Source organism: Epinephelus moara, chromosome 10, assembly GCF_006386435.1.
Source record: "Epinephelus moara isolate mb chromosome 10, YSFRI_EMoa_1.0, whole genome shotgun sequence".
Classification (NCBI taxonomy): domain Eukaryota; kingdom Metazoa; phylum Chordata; class Actinopteri; order Perciformes; family Serranidae; genus Epinephelus; species Epinephelus moara.
In genome coordinates, this window is record NC_065515.1 from 29,633,335 (window position 1) to 29,654,495 (window position 21,161).

General features: G+C 45.2%; 2 protein-coding genes and 1 long non-coding RNA gene across 4 annotated transcripts in view; 1 reads left to right on the forward strand and 2 right to left on the reverse strand.

The window, feature by feature from the left end:
• The window catches only part of LOC126397245 (uncharacterized), a 19,604-nt gene extending 14,620 nt beyond the window's left edge, over window positions 1-4,984 (reverse strand). The window contains exon 1 of the long non-coding RNA XR_007570630.1: window positions 4,782-4,984. This is a non-coding gene — a long non-coding RNA (uncharacterized LOC126397245). The remainder of the gene's footprint in view (window positions 1-4,781) is intronic.
• Window positions 4,985-9,213: 4,229 nt separating this feature from the next.
• Window positions 9,214-12,041, forward strand: LOC126396934 (salivary glue protein Sgs-3-like; the record flags this gene model as incomplete). The annotated part of the gene is made up of 4 exons (XM_050055321.1): window positions 9,214-9,940; window positions 10,247-10,621; window positions 10,972-11,057; window positions 11,209-12,041. Coding segments are annotated over 4 exons (1,266 nt in total), but the record flags the coding sequence as incomplete, so codon positions are not given.
• An 837-nt stretch (window positions 12,042-12,878) lies between these two features.
• On the reverse strand, window positions 12,879-20,959 carry LOC126397233 (G2/M phase-specific E3 ubiquitin-protein ligase-like). 2 transcript variants are annotated; one of them, XM_050055855.1, is made up of 13 exons: window positions 20,861-20,959; window positions 20,339-20,457; window positions 19,907-20,081; window positions 19,106-19,231; window positions 18,368-18,411; window positions 18,167-18,266; window positions 17,846-18,060; window positions 17,046-17,226; window positions 16,669-16,752; window positions 15,787-15,932; window positions 14,356-14,597; window positions 14,128-14,237; window positions 12,879-13,431 (listed from the first exon to the last, which is right to left on the reverse strand). In XM_050055855.1, exons 1-13 carry the CDS (start codon window positions 20,939-20,941, stop codon window positions 13,234-13,236), a joined length of 1,821 nt encoding a protein of 606 aa, XP_049911812.1. In that variant the 5' UTR covers window positions 20,942-20,959; the 3' UTR covers window positions 12,879-13,233. The 2 variants fall into 2 exon arrangements, with proteins under 2 accessions (XP_049911812.1, XP_049911813.1); XM_050055856.1 differs by lacking the exon at window positions 20,861-20,959 and having other exon boundaries at window positions 19,106-19,247.
• Between the last annotated feature and the right edge of the window lie 202 nt (window positions 20,960-21,161).

The following is a 21,161-nucleotide window of genomic DNA, read 5'->3' on the forward strand; positions in this document are numbered from 1 at the left end:
ACAACTGCTGCCCCCACAACTGCAGCACCAACAACTGCTGCACCCACAACTGCTGCTCCCACAACTGATGCCAGCACAACTGCAGCACCAACAACTGCAGCTCCAACAACTGCAGCCCCCACAACTGCAGCACCTACAACTGCTGCCCCCACAACTGCAGCACCCACAACTGCTGCCCCCACAACTGCAGCCCCCACAACTGTGGCTCCAACAACGGTGGCTCCCACAACTGCAGCACCTACAACTGTGGCTACCACAACCACAACTCCAACAACTGCAGCTCCGACAACTGCAGCCCCAACAACTTCATCTCCAACAACTGCAGCAACAACAACCGCAGCCCCAACAACTGCTGCCCCCACAACTGCAGCTCCCACAACTGTAGCCCCGACAACTGCAGCTCCGACAACTGCTGCCCCCACAACTGCAGCTACAACAACTGCAGCCCCCACAACTGCAGCACCAACAACTGCTTCCCCCACAACTGCTGCTCCCACAACTGCAGCTCCGACAACTGCAGCACCCACAACTGCAGCTCCCACAACTGCGGCTCTGACAACTGCTGCCCCCACAACTGCAGCACCCACAACTACAGCACCAACAACATCCACTCCTACAACTGCAGCCCCTACAACTGTGGCTCCAACAAGTGCTGCTCCCACAACTGCAGCTCCGACAACTGCTGCCCCTACAACTGCAGCACCAACAACTGCAGCTCCCACAACTGCAGCCCCCACAACTGCAGAACCAACAACTGCTTCCCCCACAACTGCTGCTCCCACAACTGCAGCTCCGACAACTGCTGCCCCCACAACTGCAGCCCCAACAACTGCAGCTCCAACAACTGCTGCCCCCACAACTGCAGCACCAACAACTGCTGCCCCCACAACTGCTGCTCCCACCACTGCAGCACCCACAACTGCCGCTCCAACAACTGCTGCACCCACAACTACAGCACCCACAACTGCGGCTCCGACAACTGCAGCTCCCACAACCGGAGCTACAACAACTGCGGCTCAGACAACTGCAGCACCCACAACTGCAGCACCAACAACATCCGCTCCTACAACTGCAGCTCCAACAACTGCTGCCCCCACAACTGCAGCACCAACAACTGCAGCCCCCACAACTGCTGCTCCCACAACTGCAGCTCCGACAACTGCTGCCCCCACAACTGCAGCACCAACAACTGCTTCCCCCACAACTGCTGCTCCCACAACTGCAGCTCCGACAACTGCAGCTCCCACAACTGCAGCACCGACAACTGCACTTCCAACAACTGCAGCCCCCACATCTGCAGCACCTACAACTGCAGCACCTACAACTGCTGCCCCCACAACTGCAGCACCCACAACTGCTGCTCCAACAACTGCTGCCCCGACGACTGCAGCACCCACAACTGGAGCACCCACAGCTCCCACAACTGCGGCTCCAACAAGTGCTGCTCCCACAACTGCAGCTCCTACAACTGCTGCCCTTACAACTGCAGCACCAACAACTGCAGCACCAACAACATCTACTCCTACAAATGCAGCCCCATCAACTGTGGCTCCAACAACTGCTGCCCCCACAACTGCTGCTCCCACAACTGCAGCTCCGACAACTGCTGCCCCTACAACTGCAGCACCAACAACTGCAGCCCCCACAACTGCAGCACCTACAACTGCTGCCCCCACAACTGCAGCCCCCACAACTGTGGCTCCCACAACCACAGCTCCAACAACTGCAGCTCCGACAACTGCAGCCCCAATAACTTCAGCTCCAACGACTGCAGCCCCAACAACTGCTGCCCCCACAACTGCAGCTCCCACAACTGCAGCCCCGACAACTGCAGCTCCGACAACTGCTGCCCCCACAACTGCAGCACCAACAACTGCAGCCCCCACAACTGCTGCTCCCACAACTGCAGCACCAACAACTGCAGCTCCAACAACTGCAGCCCCCACAACTGCAGCACCAACAATTGCTTCCCCCACAACTGCTGCTCCCACAGATGCAGCTCCCACAACTGCGGCTCCAACAACTGCTGCCCCCACAACTGCCGCACCAACAACTGCTGCCCCCACAACTGCTGCTCCCACCACTGCAGCACCAACAACTGCTGCCCCGACAACTGCTGCTCCCACCACTGCAGCACCCACAACTGCAGCTCCAACAACTGCTGCACCCACAACTGCAGCACCCACAACTGCGGCTCCGACAACTGCAGCTCCCACAACCGCAGCTGCAACAACTGCGGCTCAGACAACTGCAGCACCCACAACTGCAGCACCAACACCATCCGCTCCTACAACTGCAGCCCCCACAACTGCAGCACCCACAACTGCTGCCCCAACAACTGTAGCCCCCACAACTGAAGCACCAACAACATCCGCTCCTACATCTGCAGCCCCCACAACTGCAGCACCAACAACTGCTGCCCCCACAAGTGCAGCAACCACAACTGCAGCTTCCACAACTGCAGCTCCAACAACTGCGGCTCCAACAACTGCTGCAACAACAACTGCAGCTCCGACAACTGCAGCACCAACAACTTCTGCCCTAACAACTGCAGCACCAACAACTGCAGCCCCAACAACTGCTGCCCCCACAACTGCAGCACCCACAACTGCAGCACCCACAACTATAGCACCAACAACTGCTGCCCCAACAACTGCAGCACCAACAACTGCAGCTCCAACAACAGCTGCTCCAACAACTGCAGCCCCCATGACTGCAGGTCCAACAACTGCAGCCCCCACAACAGCTGCACCCAGAACTGCAGCCCCCACAACAGCTGCACCCACAACTTCAGCCCCAACAGCAGCCGCTCCAACAACTGCTGCTCCCACAACCGCTGTCCCCACCACTGCAGCTCCCACTACGGCAGTTCCCACAACTGCAGCCCCCACCACTGTAGCTCCATCAACTGCGGCTCCCACAACTTCAGCCCCAACCACTGCGGCTCCAACAACTGCTTCCCCCACGACTGCAGGTCCGACAACTGCAGCACCAACAACTGCTGCCCTAACAACTTCAGCACCCACAACTGCAGCCACAACAACTGCTGCCCCCACAACTGCAGCACCCACAACTGCTGCCCCAACAACTGCAGCACCAACAACTGCAGCTCCCACTACGGCCGTTCCAACAACTGCAGCACCCACCACTGCAGCTCCAACAACTGCGGCTCCCACAACTTCAGCCCCAACCACTGCGGCTCCAACAACTGCCTCCCCCACGACTACAGCTGCAACAACAACTGCAGCCCCCACAACCCCAGCTCAAACTACTGCAACCTCCACGACTATGGACACCACAACTACATCTCCAGCCACTGCTGCCCCCACAACTGCAGCTGTGACCACCGTGGCACGTTAAACCGTGGGTTTTACAACCATAGCCCCCCACAACTTTTGGCCGGTGAACCGCAGTTCCGACAATTGCAGCCCCCACAACTTCTGCCCCGACAACAGTGGCTCCAAGAACTGGGGATCCAACAACCAACGCTCCCACAACTACAGCCATAGAGATTGCTGCTACCACTGCTGCCCCCCCAAAACTGTGGCTCCGACAACTACAGCCCCCACAAAAAGAGCCCTATAAGCAATGCTGAGACAACTGCAGCTGTGACGGCTGCTGTTCCCAAACTCTGGCTCCGACAACTGCAGCTACCTTAACTGTATCTCCAATGACTGGAGCCCCCCCAACTGCAGGTCCCACAACTGCAGACCTCCCACATTTGCCCCTGACAACTGCAGCTCCCCCAACTTTGGCTTTGACAACTGCAGCCTCCACAAGAGGGCCCCAGTGACCATGGCTCCAACAACTCAAGAGTTCAGTTCATCTGAATCATCCTGTTGAATGATTTAGCATAGCATTTAGGTCAGGCAGGCCATGTCAAGCTCACATCAGCTGATCTCATTCAGCCCAATCAGCTGATGGCTCCGCTGACTGATAAAGGGTATCAGCTGATCCATTCTGTTCTTTGCTTTAGCCTGCTCACTGATGCTGCTTCCTCTGCGAGCTGCATTGCAACCGGCCTCCACCCCAGCTCTCAACATCTCAAGCCCCTGTTGGGGTATCTAATGTTATCTGCTCTTAGTGGATACATGTATTCAGGGTCCAAAATTAACACTAGCCACTAGCCAAATGCTAGTAAAATAAGCAAGTGGCCAGTAACCTTGCTTCACTCACCATCCAAAAAAAACAATGGTAATCTATTGAGTGGCTGGTAAAATTTGAACATTCACTAGCCATTTGGCCAGTGAGTCAAAAAGTTAATTTTGGACACTGCATGTATTTGGTTATTCTCAACAACTAACCAAACTTTAAACTGTTAATGACATTTAGTAATATTCAGGAGGTCTAATGTCAGATAATGTTACCTATTACTGTCAGGAGGTGGTGCTAATTGCTAAATTATTATAAATCTGGCGCTTTATCACTTACCGGTACATTTGTTAGCATCTGCACTTTGTTCAGCTGTTTTACTATAAATAGCTAACACACATAAGGGGTTCAGCCATGGTTATTAGTAGAACAGCTAAGATTATAGGTTAGTTCTGCTTATAGTACAGTATGTGGATGTTAGGGTAAGATAAAATAAGATTAGATCAGATCAGATCAGATGAACTTGAACTGACCAAAAGCAGATGAAGAGAGGAACTGCATTACCCAATAAACCTGTTTGGTAACTTTGATGGATGTTGCCAGTAAGGGTTTGGCAAAAGTCCATGAAATGCAATGACATTTTAACAATGAAAAACTGATGCTGGTGGTGATGTACTTTCTCTCCACACCTGATACCAGCTAAAGTAGTTGTAAAACAAAGACGATCCTCAGTGGATTATCAGGCTCCTACGCATCAGTTATGCTGTCAGAATATTTATAGTTTTAAATTCTCACTTTTTTTAAGTGTAAGTCTTTTTGGTAGAATTCTGTCAAAGTGTTGGGTTAATAACTTTTGTTTTCATGCATTTGAATGAATTAAAGTATAAATTATTCCCTACATGTTTCTTTTGCTGTATTTTCTTATTCTTACAGCAAAAAATAATGTGTGTGTGTATTTTTCTATTTACTGAGCAAATGTATTCCACTGACCTTTATCACTGTCATGCAATTAGAAAAGTCCTCCAAATAAGTATGACTTATAGGATAAAACTCAAGCTCCACCACAAGAATTGAGGTTTTTATTATGGTGCCTTGGTGTTACTAGCACATTAATCCTTTATCTGCATTAAAATTAAACACATCCTGCCCTAAAATCTAAAGTGAAATTCAAATTGTGTACTCTGACGAAGCATTCAATGTCTTGACTTTAGCTTAGAAAGTGAATTGTCATCCTTTTAGAAAAGAGTAATTTCACTGATGACGAAAACATTCTAACAAAGAAGAGAAGTGTCAAGCGACTGTCCAACTTTACCAGCCATAACTTGCTACGAGCTGATTCATATAGCACTTAAACTCATTGCCTGTTATTCTTAGAAAACAATAGGATGTCAGCCGTATTTGGACCTTTTTGGTGTAAGGTCCCGGCAGACATTTTCTACTGTATAAGGTGTTTTATGATTTACTAGTGTCCCATATTTTGTAAACATATGCGTCTGTGACTCACCTGGTTTTTCAGGTTATTTGAAAGTAGCCTCTGTCACAAATGCCTTGTCACTCCCTCTATACCTGAGGGAGGAGTAAATCACAAACTAAATGCGATGTGCAATCACAGACAAAATACTTGTTTGTACCAGGAGAGGTGAAAAGCAACACCAGTCATCATGGAAAGAAAAATTCTTTGCTGGATATTTTTGCTTGGATGTTTACACGGATCCTGTGGACAAAGTAACTATTGAAACAATATTTTTTTATGGCTTTGATTGTTTGCATATTACTATGTAGAATGCCATGCTGTATCACAGTAGACTAAAGAGACAGTAGTGTTAAATTTTTTTTAGGATTGCAGCCTGTGTTTTAAATTTGACACTCTACAATATTTTGCTTTCTGATATTGTCACTTTTATTAACTAGTCAATTAAAATTAATGTAAAAATAATATCAACAGAGCATATCAAGATAAAACAACAAATGTCGGACCGAAAATGTGTTAATTTGTTGTTAGAAATTGAAACTGAAATAGAAATACAATCATCAGTTATAAACATGCAAACATGCTTGTTAACCTGAATCGTCTTCAGGTAGATAATTAGTAATTAAAATGTGATTAAAAAATGTGATCCATTTGCTTTGGTTAATTTCCAAGATTACATTTACTGACTGAATAGACCTCCGTCAAGGATGTTGGAGAATGATAAACAATAGGATAAAGATTGAACCTGACAAGCAGACAGCATCAGGTGCCACTGTCTAGCTTTTGAAAAGTCACTGAAAAACAAACGAAACAAAAAGGGCTGAAAATGATTTATGCTAAGTAGTACTGGTTTAATAACATCGCTAGACAGAGGCTGGAGCATGTACCTGTGTGTTGGGTTTAGTCTGTGGCTTCTAACCAAAGACATGCAAGTTAGATTAATTGGTAACTTTAAAGTGACCGTAGGTGTGATTATGAGCTTGAAGGGATCTCTGTCTCTATGTGTCAGCCCTATCCGGCAACCTGTCCAGGGTGTATCCTGCCTTTCGCTGAGACTCAACTGGGAGAGGCTCCAGCCCCCCATGGCCATAAAAAGGTTAAGCGGTTATACATAATGAATAGATGAATAATATGCGTTTGTGATTAATGATAAAACCCCAAAAATCATTCATTCAAAATTGAAGGTGCATAAAACAACAAATCACATATAATACACTGAAGCTCTGATCAACCTCTGCAAACAGGCCAACCATCTCTGCATTATGCTGAAATGACATGTATAGTTGAGATGTTTGGTGAGCGTAATAAACAAGGACTCAAACAAAAAAGTGAACACTATCAAACATGAAAAATACATTCAAAGATAATGGTAATACTGAGGTATTTGTTTTAACTATTTTCCAAAAATTCATTAATATTACTCCTGCAGCCACAACAGCTCCAACAACTGCAGCTCCCACAACTGCAGCTCCCACAACTGCAGCACCAACAACTGCTGCACCAACAACTGCAGCTCCAACAACTGCAGCACCCACAACTGCAGCTCCATCAACTGCAGCACCCACAACTGCTGCTCCCACAACTGCAGCCCCCACAACTGCTGCCCCCACAACTGCTGCTCCAACAACTGCTGCTCCAACAACTGCTGCCCCGACGACTGCAGCACCCACAACTGGAGCACCCACAACTGCAGCTCCGACAACTGCGGCTCCAACAACTGCAGCTCCCACAACTGCAGCCCCCACAACTGCAGCACCCACAACTGCGGCTCAGACAACTGCAGCTCCCACAACTGCTGCTCCCACAACTGCAGCACCCACAACTGCTGCTCCAACAACTGCAGCTCCAACAACTGCAGCACCAACAACTGCTGCTCCCACCGCGGCCCCAACAACTGCAGCCCCCACAACTGCGGCACCGACAACGGCCGCTCCAACAACTGCAGCCCCCACAACTGCAGCTCCAACAACTGGAGCCCCCACAACTGCTGCCCCAACAACTGCAGCTCCGACAACTGCACCTCCCACAACTGCAGCCCCAANACAACTGCAGCTCCAACAACTGGAGCCCCCACAACTGCTGCCCCAACAACTGCAGCTCCGACAACTGCACCTCCCACAACTGCAGCCCCAACAACTGCTGCTCCCACCACTGCGGTTCCAACAACTGCGGCCCCAACAACTGCAGTCCCCACAACTGCGGCTCCGACAACTGCAGCACCCACAACTGCTACTCCAACAACTGCAGCCCCCACAACTGCTGCTCCAACAACTGCAGCACCCACAACTGCAGCTCCGACAACTGCGGCTCAGACAACTGCTGCTCCCACCACTGCAGGTCCAACAACTGCTGCCCCCACAACTGCTGCCCCAACAACTGCAGCTCCAACAACTGCAGCTCCAACAACTGCTGCCCCCACAACTGCAGCTCCAACAACTGCTGCCCCCACAACTGCAGCTCCAACAACTGCAGCACCCACAACTGCAGCTCCAACAACTGCTGCTCCAACAACTGCAGCCCCCACAACTGCAGCACCCACAACTGCTGCTCCCACAACTGCAGCCCCGACAACTGCAGCTCCAACAACTGCAGCACCCACAACTGCATTTCCAACAACTGCTGCTCCAACAACTGCAGCCCCCACAACTGCAGCACCCACAACTGCTGCTCCCACAACTGCAGCCCCGACAACTGCAGCTCCAACAACTGCAGCACCCACAACTGCATTTCCAACAACTGCTGCTCCAACAACTGCAGCCCCCACAACTGCAGCACCCACAACTGCTGCTCCCACAACTGCAGCCCCGACAACTGCAGCTCCAACAACTGCAGCACCCACAACTGCATTTCCAACAACTGCTGCTCCAACAACTGCAGCCCCCACAACTGCAGCACCCACAACTGCTGCTCCCACAACTGCAGCCCCGACAACTGCAGCTCCAACAACTGCAGCACCCACAACTGCATTTCCAACAACTGCTGCTCCAACAACTGCAGCCCCCACAACTGCAGCACCCACAACTGCTGCTCCCACAACTGCAGCCCCGACAACTGCAGCTCCAACAACTGCAGCACCCACAACTGCATTTCCAACAACTGCTGCTCCAACAACTGCAGCCCCCACAACTGCAGCACCCACAACTGCTGCTCCCACAACTGCAGCCCCGACAACTGCAGCTCCAACAACTGCAGCACCCACAACTGCATTTCCAACAACTGCTGCTCCAACAACTGCAGCCCCCACAACTGCAGCACCCACAACTGCTGCTCCCACAACTGCAGCCCCGACAACTGCAGCTCCAACAACTGCAGCACCCACAACTGCATTTCCAACAACTGCTGCTCCAACAACTGCAGCCCCCACAACTGCAGCACCCACAACTGCTGCTCCCACAACTGCAGCCCCGACAACTGCAGCTCCAACAACTGCAGCACCCACAACTGCATTTCCAACAACTGCTGCTCCAACAACTGCAGCCCCCACAACTGCAGCACCCACAACTGCTGCTCCCACAACTGCAGCCCCGACAACTGCAGCTCCAACAACTGCAGCACCCACAACTGCATTTCCAACAACTGCTGCTCCAACAACTGCAGCCCCCACAACTGCAGCACCCACAACTGCTGCTCCCACAACTGCAGCCCCGACAACTGCAGCTCCAACAACTGCAGCTCCCACAACTGCAGCCCCAACAACTGTAGCCCTCACAACTGCTGCCCCCACAACTGCAGCTCCAACAACTGCTGCCCCCACAACTGCTGCTCCAACCACAACTGCAGCCCCCACAACTGCAGCTCCAACAACTGCAGCCCTCACAACTGCAGCTCCCACAACTGCTGCTCCAACAACTGCTGCCCCCACAACTGCGGCTTCAACAACCACAGCCCCAACAACTCCAGCACCAACAACGGCCGTTCCAACAACTGCTGCCCCCACAACTGCAGCCCCAACAACTGCAGCTCCAACAACTGCAGCTCCCACAACTGCAGCCCCAACAACTGTAGCCCTCACAACTGCTGCCCCCACAACTGCAGCTCCAACAACTGCTGCCCCCACAACTGCTGCTCCAACCACAACTGCAGCCCCCACAACTGCAGCTCCAACAACTGCAGCCCTCACAACTGCAGCTCCCACAACTGCTGCTCCAACAACTGCTGCCCCCACAACTGCGGCTTCAACAACCACAGCCCCAACAACTCCAGCACCAACAACGGCCGTTCCAACAACTGCTGCCCCCACAACTGCTGCCCCAACAACTGCTGCTCCAACATCTGCAGCACCCACAACTGCAGTTCCCACAACTGCTGCTCCCACAACCGCAGCCCCTACAACTGTAGCACCCACAACTGCGGCTCGGACAACTGCAGCACCCACAACTGCAGCACCCACAACTGCTGCCCCCACAACTGCAGCACCTACAATTGCTGCCCCCACAACTGCAGTACCCACAACTGCTGCCCCCACAACTGCAGCTCCAACAACCGCAGCCCCAACAACTCCAGCACCAACAACGGCTGCTCCAACAACTGCAACACCCACAACTGCTGCCCTAACAACTGCTGCCCCCACAACTGCAGCTCCAACAACCGCAGCCCCAACAACTCCAACACCAACAACGGCTGCTCCAACAACTGCTGCCCCCACAACTGCTGCCCTAGTAATTGCTCTCCCCACAACTGCAGCACCCACAATTGCTGCCCCCACAACTGCAGCTCCAACAACCGCAGCCCCAACAACTCCAGCACCAACAACGGCTGCTCCAACAACTGCTGCCCCCACAACTGCTGCCCTAACAACTGCTGCCCCCACAACTGCAGCACCCACAACTCCAGCACCCACAACTGCTGCCCCCACAACTGCAGCCCCCACAACTGCCGCCCCAACAACTGCAGCCCCCACAACTGCAGCTCCCACAACTGCTGCTCCAACAACTGCAGCCCCCACAACTGCAGCCCCCACAACTGCAGTTCCCACAACTGCTGCTCCAACAACTGCAGCACCCACAACAGCACCTCCCACAACTGCGGCTCCAACAACTGGGCCTCCTACAACTCCAAGTAAGGAAATGAGGGTTATGCTCACCATGACAAAGAATTTTCATAGTATACATTTTGAGCCTATGCATAGCTGTGTCAATTGGATTCTTCAGAAAATCAAACTTACAAATTGTAAATCGACATGCGAAATCATTTCAAAACTTATGGGGTTAATGGGGTTCAAATGCATTTGTAGAGTTTGATTTAACTTTCTTTCTTTTTGTTTTGACCTTTGCTACAATAGTGCAGTCGATACATTCCTAAGATTTGGAGCTGTGTGTGCTGCTCTTCACCATATTCTTTTAATACTGACATATGCACATTATTTTTTGAATGAATTTCTCGGTTAATATATTTCATTGTCCGTCCAGGCTTGACATCATTGGCACATCTACAGATGAGTTTACAGTCCTTTGGAGCGGTCAGCAATGACACTATCATTGAGCTCATAAAAGAGGTATGTAAAACAGAATATGCAAAATAACTGTTTTGTGAAGGCTCTTCAGCTCACATCATCAATTATAATGCATACACACAAGATATCGGATGAGATTAGGGAGTGAGATCACTCTGCTGATGTGTATTCTCTGTGTTTTCTCTCCATGTAGTTCTTTAATAAACAGCTGAATGGAACAGCCCACACAGTCACTGTGACACTCATTCAAAGATTTGGAGTTGGCCCATAGAAGCTTCATGTGGACAGAAATAGTCAAAAATGGGTGCATGAAGACAGCAGTTCAAAGTTGTGCTGATGGTATTGTTTAAACAAAATTTGAAGGGGCAGTTCACCTCAACCGTTTCACCATATCTGGAAAGATATGACAGTGAAGACAACACATTAAATGTCATTGTACTCCACTGTATTGAGGTAATCTAAAACCATTATCTTAAAATCACCAGAAATACCTGGATTGTACTTCAGGTGCAAGTAAAAGTATTTTTGATAAAACACAGAGTTTTTGGAATCAGTGCCATCATCTGCCTCCTTATCAACCTTTTGTCAAATTTAAAAAAAAAAAAAAAAAAAAAAACTCTACTTGTCAACAAGAGGAGCCATTGTCACTCTATAATCCTTAAACAATATTCCCAGGAATGTGAAGTGGAGATGTGCATTCGGCTCAAGTGTCAAATTATTTGCACAGTACAATGGGAAGCTCAAACCACACAATCTCACCTGTCAAAGAGGTTTTTCAAAGGGTGTCAATAATTCCCATGTTCTCTAACCGGAGGAGCAGGTGCCATGCTGAGAAGCCTGGTAACAAGGAAACACTCTGTCCTTTCATCATACATGAATGAGGAAACGTTTCACCCATAACACTGGCAACAATAACCTCAGTGAGTCCCTCGTACCAAGTGTGTGACGATTGTTCCCCAAATCTGGGAAATTAACAGCCTGTGAAGTATTACTGACAAAATGCAGTCATGTGTTTTGAATGTGAATCTGTTTTGCCNAACCTCAGTGAGTCCCTCGTACCAAGTGTGTGACGATTGTTCCCCAAATCTGGGAAATTAACAGCCTGTGAAGTATTACTGACAAAATGCAGTCATGTGTTTTGAATGTGAATCTGTTTTGCCTTATGTCATCAAGAATTGGTTTATTAAGCACATGGAATGTATCTTTCCAATTAACTGGAAAACCTGTGTATGAAAGTACTCCTTGTTTGTGGCATGGGAGGTGTTGTACTATAAAACAACGCCTATTTCAGTACAGAGACAGGAGACATCCTGTGTGCAGATTAATTTTTAAAAAAGAAGCTTGAGGTGCATATTAATGATTAAGTGTGCATGTTTGAGTTAGGTTTTGTGTGGTTTTGGCTTTTTGCCCTCTGTTTCAGTCTTTTGTCTGTTTGGTCAACTGGTATTTATGTTTTATCGGTGGGGAAGATAAAGAAATATCTAAAACTGTGACAAATTTAAGCAGGATAAACCATGTGTGGTCCTGTATTTCAGACAGTATCATTCACTTCTTATTTTCTTCTTACAAGGACATGCAGCAAAATGTTTATTTTTTCACCTGCAGACAGAATGTATTTCCTCTCATCATAACTGATTTAAATACTTTTTCAAATTATTTTTATACTAAAATTCATATTTATTGTTCTCATGTGTGTTATACTTTAAATGATGGATGTGACATTTTATTTGCACTCACCTTCACTTAAGGCTTTATGGCCATTATAGACTAGTTTTGCTTTGATGTAAATTTATAACATAAGATTGGCAGTCATGTTATTTCATGTTGTTATGCCTTTTTGAAAGATGAGCGAAACAAATCTACTTAAAGCTCCCAGTCTTTGTGTTCTTTTTGTGTTCTTTAATAAATCCTTTGACAAGAAATTCAGCATTTGATTTTAAAGCAAATAGAATTAAATATACATTATTTGAGTTCTGCCTTAAAACATTGTGGGAAAATACAAAACAAGTTTAATATGAAATTTCTATTAATTATATCTAAAACATTTTCTCAAAATATCAAATACAAGTATCAGCAGAGACACACAATGCAGGAAGTATCTGAACTAGCTTCTGTAAGACATCAAAAAGACAGTCATATTGTTCATATACTGTGGAAACTTTTGAGCTCCAAAAAGTCAGCTTCAGCAGGATGTTTAGTATCCAGTCGGGCATCCACCTTATAAATTTGTCATCACATCTACGCAGCTGTCCTCTCCATCTCCCTGTGTCTGGAAATGTGTAAAGCCGAGGGCCTCGTGTATGGCTCTGCTCAGCAGCGCTGACAGGTCTGCAGCCCCTGCCACTCCCCTCGGCAGGAAGAGCTCCAGAGCGCAGGTGGAGGTGTGAGGCAGACGTACACCTGGCATGCTAGCATCCTGGAAAATTAATTCAAGGAGAGGGAAGTGTTATGTGAAGATTTATCTCAAGACAGAAGAAAACATTAACATTTTAATCTTTTCAGAGACCAAATACCTTATTGTGAACTTAAGGAACTCAAACATCTCTTTCTTGGATTATTGACTGAGAGTGTAGCCTGATAGCATAAATGTATAATTCCTGTCCTGTTTTATTGCTTACAGTCTGAATTTCAATCTTGAACTCTGGGGCCAAAAATTAACCTTAATCTTATTTAAACAATCTGATGTTTCAGTTTAAATGTAATCATTAAATACTGGTCAATGATTAAATGTCACAATTGGCTGTTCACTTCAAATATTTTCTTTTTTTCATAGATAGACACATTCAGTTTGAAACCGTGTCCTGAGCTCAATATTAGTTAAAACTGGACCAGTGATGACATTATGTAGCAAATAATCTAATGATGGTTGTGTGGTAATGACTCAAAATGTAGGCAAGATGTCTTTTGGAAAAGGTTGAAATTCAAACAAAATTCTTGTAATAGATTGCCAGAGTAAGTCCCCCACAGTGAATGGTTGTGATGTGTCCCTGTTAAAGACACACTGCCTCCCAGAATCCCATTAGCTGTGGTTTCCACTCAGTTTTCTGTGTCACATGAAGCGGGCATCATTTTAGGGACCACCAGGACTTGTGATGATTTGATAGATACTAACCTGGGAGTAAAAACGCAGGGAGATCAATCTGGGGAACCCAGGAGGAGGCAGATGATCAGCTCCAGTGATGAAGGCGAGGAGGTCTTCAAAGGAATAATCTGTCTGACCATCTGATTGTGCACAAGGACAGACTTTAGACCAGATCTTCTCATACTAACATTAATGTCACTTTAAACTCGAGTCCTTATGTTCTTCACCCCTATCCTCCATCCATCCCTCTGTTCTTACCGCTGATCAAAGTGAGGACTGTTTCCCAGTGTCCAACTGTTGCTTCCTCAGCCGCCTGCAGCTGGCTGTCTGGGTGGCTGTAGCAGACAGTGAAAAGCTGTTTGAACTCTTCCAGGGTCAGAGGCTGCTGCTGTGCGCTCGTCATCACTGGCAGAAACTCCTTCCAGTGAGACAGTATCGTATCCCACAATCCACCACAGCTGTTCAACCCTTCTGTGAACTGGGAGATCATACTTGCCACCCTGAAGGGCAGCAGAAGAAATGAGTGATTGTTTAATCAGTTCACTAGCTCAGATGCTATTTGGTCTCTGTTTGCATGTGAAAAAAAAATAAGGTTAAAAAAATGAACATGACCAGTGTTTTTTTTTTCTACTCTTCTGATAGGTCACTTTACTTGCAGCAGCCATTAAAGAATATTTCACCCACAAAATGACCATTTGTAAATCAATTCATGCCATGTTACCTTGAATTTGTGAAGAAAACTTTGTTTTTCTCTCATGGCTTCATGAAAAATGGCGAACATATTGATTTATTGTTTAATTAGGGACTACATTGGCATTTTCAATTCAAATTGAGCATAGATAAATTTCACTTTCAATTCAGTTATAAAAAGTAACATTTTAGTTAAAATATATGTTTAAGGGAAGCACTGAGCATACGATAAATGAGACTTGGATTATACTGCACAAGTTGTGTGAGAGTTTGTAAACAGATGTTTCATGATCATTTTTGCTGCTGTTAAATGTGGTTTCAGTTAATTAAAAAAAACATACAGTATATATGGATATGTCATCGTTTTCCATGAGAGCATGCAGGAAACAACTGAGCCATCTTCACAAATTCACGGTAACACAGCATAATCAACTGATATACAAATGGTCATTTTGTGGGTGAAGTATGACTTAAAGACACAACAGAGGACATGCAGTTCTTTCATACAGACATAAATACTTTATTGCTCTTGGTCCCTCTCCCGTTTGTCCTCCCACGCTCTTTATTCTGAACACTTATCTGTTTAATTAGTTTATTTTCCATTTGTATTAGGTATTTGTTTTGTTATGCCAGTGTTTTGTATTGAATCGTTAGCTTTATATTTGTTATTTATTTAGTTTTGTGTCTGCGTGATGGTGCAAGAGAAATGATTTTCTTTAAATGCACTGAATAATCCCATAAGGAGTGGGCCGTGTTGAAATGGCCAGACATGAAAATAAATGATTCATTCATTCATTCATTCATTCATTCATTCATTCATTCATTCATTATATGAATAGTGTACATGTAGATGGAAATAAAGGAACTAGAGAGGGCAAAAATGACATTAGTTAAAAACACTCAACAGACCAGTGTATGGGTTGTAAATTACAAGTAAATGCATGCTATCTGTGTGTGTGTGTGTGTGTGTGTGTGTGTGTGTGTGTGTGTCCATCAAACCTATGGTAGATGTAATGTTTGACCAGGCGAATACAGATAGATGGTATTTCGTCAGAATGGGCTGAATGGATTCCAGGGATCCCACAGCTTGACACCCAGTCACATAGACTGGGAGAAAGCAGCTTCACATTGGTGCAACAATGCAGCTACAAGAAGAGCAGAGGAGCATTATTTGTGTGTGTGTGTGTGTGTGTGTGTGTGTGTGTGTGTGTGTGTGTGTGTGTGCTTAATGGTGCGAATAGACACATTTTTAGGGCATTTTTGCCCATTGGATGGAGGACAGTTGAGAGGTGACAGAAAACAAAGAAGTGAAACAGGGGAAATGACATGCAACTTATGTCCTCCGCTGGAGACAAACTGGTTTGGTAAATCTATTTGTGGTCAGTGTCTTTCTAATGTGGTGGAACAGTGTAGTATAAAAACCAAAAAAACCCTGGAAAACAGTCGCTCATCCATACACATAAACACTGGATTAATTCACCATTTTAAAAGGACGATCAAGAAAATCTTTTTCATGCTGCATATGTTCCCAAAAACTCTGGAACATAACTATAATGCTCAGTTATTTAATGCGGTGAGAGAATTGTATTGAATGGAAGTTGTGTTTTATGGCTATTGTTTATACTTTAGTAATAAAATCACTAAATTATCTAACTATAAAAACACACTGTAGTCAGAGTAATCACAGCAATCCAAAGCAGATTTTACCTTCTTTTTTTCCCATTTCGTTAGTTCGAAGTGCAAGTACAATGGTACAGGTTTTCTGTGTGTGTGTGTGTGTGTGTGTGTATGTGTATGTGTATGTGTATGTGTATGTGTATGTGTGTGTGTGTGTGTGTGTGTGTGTGTGTGTGTGTGTGTGTGTGTGTGTGTGTGTGCTACCTGTTGCAGTCGGATCTGTGCTTCAGTATCAACAATGTCTCTCCAGCTGAAGTCCTCCAACGATGGATTTTGGCCACACATCAACTGCGATAGTAAAATACAGAACAATGACAAAGTGAACACTGCAGTGCAAAATAGAGTTCAACAAAGCGGCAAGGCATTATATTATTTATTATATATTATTTCCATACACAGTTGATATGGCAAACATACATACATATTTAAACTATTTATTTATTATGTGGGAAGTGCAGTGGAGACGCACGAAAATGAGCACTTGGCAGCTGGATTGGAATCAAGGTCACAACCACAAGAATTTTAGACAAAATTGTATTTTAGGAAATTTTCTATCTACATAAAAGACACATGCACACAACCTCATAGAGCACAGGGTGTAAACAATGAGGTCCAGGCCCGCCCTGAGCCAGAGACCAGCCAATCAGAACTCCTGCTTCATAATACTTCCTGTCTTCGAGAGCTGCGAGGTCGTAGGTCAAGAACAGACGTCCCGGAAGACCCTCAAACACAGAACTTTGCTGCAGCTCCAGCAAAGTCAATCTGTTAAAAAAAAGTTAAAAAAAATCTTTAGTCACGGATTCTCATATGACATTACAATATGTAAAGTAATATTATAAAAAGTTAAGATGTAATTTATCTTCAAGACAACATCAGAACTTCAACATCAGAAAAATATTTGCAGCTCTCCTTTGATTTATAACATTGTAAATATTAATAATCAATATTGTGTGGTTTGGACTGTTGGTCAAAGAACACAAATAATCTAGGACATTGGGATTTTTCATGAATGTTCTGTCATTTTATAATAACTAAATTACTATTGTAAAATAAAATCAACAGTCTCATTGATGATAAAATTTTTGTTGTCCATTGTTTGTTTGTTTTTGTGTTTTTCAGCCCTACAATTTTTGTAATTATAACCATATTGCAGGGAATTTCTCCCTAAAATTATGTAAATGTTTCAAATCTCAGGCTAAAAAGTAATCAAGGAAAAAATACCATTAAACAAGTATTTTTCAGTTTATGTTACTCTAAAAATTGCAGTCATTCTGAAAGCAATGCAGAAAAAGTGAAGAAAAACAGTGATGAAAGCTCTATTTACAGTCAAGTTGGTTGATTAAAATCTTGAAAGGTAAAATATGAGGTAAATAATCACAACCTGAAGAACTCTCTGAGAGGTCCGTCATGGCTGTCAGTGTCCTCTCCACTGAAGGAGATGACGGGTGTCCATCTGAAACAGAAGCCCGGCCTCCTCACCACCTTCATGGCGCTTTGGAGCAGGTCTCTCCTCCTCACCTGGATGTGGGTCTCCACATCTCGATCCACATTCTCCTGTCTGAACAGTCTCAGGATGGAGTCCAGGTCAAGTGTCAACTGCACACCACAGAAACAGGTTTTTTACAGGTTCAAAGGAAGACACAGAGGAAATGCTGTTCTCTCTGTCATCTAATGATTACAGGATTTTTTGAAAAAGCATTACCTCCTCTGTGGTGCTGGGAACACATGGCCGGGTCTGTCTTCCCAGCTGATTGTCTTCGTTGGGGCATCTCTCTGTGCTGGCTTCCAGACAAAACTCCTTCCTTCCAAGAGACAACACACACATATATTCAGGTGATTCAGTTATATGGCTCACCATTTATAATCATTAAATATTTCCTCACAAAAACAGTTAATGCTTTACCTGTTCACCACAGGTGGCTCGCTTGCTAACATCTCAGGTTCTGCCTGTTAAGAGAACAGTATTTTAACTTTATGTACTGTGAAAGAAATGTGTAAAAGTTAAATCAATAATTTATTGAAAACTATATTAATATAAAAAGGAAAGCAACACACTTGCTGCTTCCATTATTTTTTTACGCAACATACTCACAACACTGAATCCATATCTGTCAGAACACTCATGCCACATATCAAAAGATAGATGCCAATAAAGCTGGAACTATGGCTCTGTTTTTGGAGAGGCTAATGTATTGTATGTAATGCATGCAGGTCATTCATACTGTAATGCATACAAACAGAGCACAGGCAAATTGCCCTTTTTGACACTCAAAACAATCTAACATAGGGGAAATGGTGGAGTGGAGTGTACATGGAGAGCGTGTGGAGGGTGACAGAGGAATCTTGCCTCAGGAACAAAGTGTGCTAGGTGTGGCACTGGAATCAAAGCAGGTAGAGGCTGTTCTGGGAGCCTTTACAAAGTGAGCTGTATCAGACCCTTTAAAATGAATTAGTATCTTTTATTTGTGATGAAGTTATGGAGGAAGATTAAAATGGGAACAAAAACTAATGGAATATGAAAATGGATCATATAAGAGTAGTTAGTAAAATACTTAAGTAATCATTACTGAAAAGCCTCCACCACTAACATGGCAACAACGAAATCAACATAAAAGACAAACCCAGAGGAGTTGCAGTTTACCTGAGGGTAGTCTTGGTGGCTGAGGATGTACAAAGCACCATGTCCAGAAATTCTGAGGACCTGCTCTCCAGTCCAGCATTCTGCAGGGGTGTCTGGGACAAACAGCACCCTGGAGCCCGGCACACACTGGAGACCACACATACTATCAGACATAAATAGTTCAAAATGTGGAAGAACTGGAGGGAATCTTGCTGGCTTCACTGTCAGATTTCTGATTTACTTTACCATGTGGAAAGCTAAACTTAATCCTAAATTCAGTCTTAATATGTAGCCCAGGCTGTAATTCTTAGACCACAGAGGAAAGAGTGAACCAGTAAAATATGAAGTCAAGGGGTACAAATTGCAGGGCTGCACCTCAATCCTTACTCTATATGCAGATGATGCTATTCTGTATTTAACTTTAATTGAGACCATGCTTGCAGTACCAATAAGAGCCAGTGATAGATACAGTCATGTATTAGGGTATAAACTAAACATGCAGAAAATTAGGCTATGACACTCAGAGGTACAATCGCTGTGTCACTGAATTTGAAATACCTGTGAAAATGAGACATGGAGAAAATAAAATCCTTCAGAATATGGACTCAGCATACAGGTTAAGCTGTGCTATAAGAATGACAGTACTCCCAATTCTTATTTCTCTTTCAGAATTTGCGGTTGTATGTAAAACCGACTGCATTTAACAGCTGAGACCGAATGCTTCCTAAGCTATTATTGGACAGTAAAAAACCAAGGATCGAAACAAAAATTTGTAATTGCCGAAAAGGAGCTCTCATGGCGACAGAAATACAACACACACACCTGTAGATATGTGAAGGAGAACCTTTGTCCTGCCCGTTTTGCAAACTGCCCACGGAAGAGCACTGCCAGCCGACTCTCCATCTGATTGGCCGACCACCCATAATCAATGGTGATGCGAGCAGTCATTCCCATGGCTGCAAGAGTTGCCCATTCTTTGCCTCGTGGAACAGTGAGTCTGAAAAAACAGGAAAGAAAAGCAAATTTGAATGGCTTGAGAAATGGTCACAGAGTGTTAAACTGGAGAGGGTTCATCCTCTGAAGAGCATGAATGTACCAAATTTCATTCCAATATGTTCAGTCGTTAAATATTTTGAGAGGTCCTCACAGACTAGTCCCAACAAGCAAAAACAGCCCACGTATTCCCCTTACTGACCCACACTGCACTGATAGGACAGATGGATGAAAATGATGATCTTAAGTAACACCTCTTACCTCTCCAGCTGTGTCAGGTAGTGTCCTCTGGGTAGACAGACCGCATCTTTGACCACAAGTCCGGTCTTCTGCGGAGTCAGTCTCTTCCACTTGAGACGGACAGCGTTGTTTGGGGAATGCTGCAGCGCAAAGTACAACATCGCACAAGAAAATGGACAGACAGATTGATAAATAGAAATAAAGCACGCGAGCAGACATGTACCATGTGTAAAACTTTCAACACAGATGACAGATAAGGCAACAGGTTAATGTTAACTGACTGACTGACTGAGTAAATAACATTTCTTTTAATTAATTCTTTCCCTATGTGCTCAGGATTAGTGCACCACAGAGCACTGTTATGGCCAATACACTAAACCCAATAATCAGTTACATGACATTATTGAGATGAAGGGAGGCTCAGTGGTTACAGTGATGATCATCTAATCAGATTAAATGATTTCAAGCTCCGTGTTAGCACACATGAAATGTATTGTTATTTGTTGATCAGGAAATAACAAAATAAAACCTGAGTTGACGTACAGGGCTCATGATGGAAGGATCATGGGACTTCATCTCCAGCAGCTCAATCTCAGACACTCTGAGGGGATCAAACACCTGCATGGAGGGAAAGAAAACAATAAAATGACAGTTCATTTGATTGAAAACAAGAGAACCTACAAAAGAAAAGAAGACCTACTTGGAAATGTGTTACCTTGAAAAATGCAAATATCACACGCTAAACAAACCTGCGCATAAAGATCCTGTACAGCTGCTCAGCAGAGAGTCTGTATTTCATTCATAAGTTGATATTTCCACTTCTTTTCTGCAGTATTACAAAGTG

What these genes read in the sequence shown, in the direction of transcription:
- LOC126397233 (XM_050055855.1), bottom strand. Translation starts at nt 20,941, where the DNA reads ATGCAGGTGTTTGATCCCCTCAGAGTGTCTGAGATTGAGCTGCTGGAG. An exon ending in GCCACCAAGACTACCCTCAG is followed by an intron (nt 18,412 to 19,105) that starts GTAAACTGCAAC and finishes TTCTCTTAACAG; the next exon opens with GCAGAACCTGAGATGTTAGC. An exon ending in GAGCCACCTGTGGTGAACAG is followed by an intron (nt 18,267 to 18,367) that starts GTAAAGCATTAA and finishes GTCTCTTGGAAG; the next exon opens with GAAGGAGTTTTGTCTGGAAG.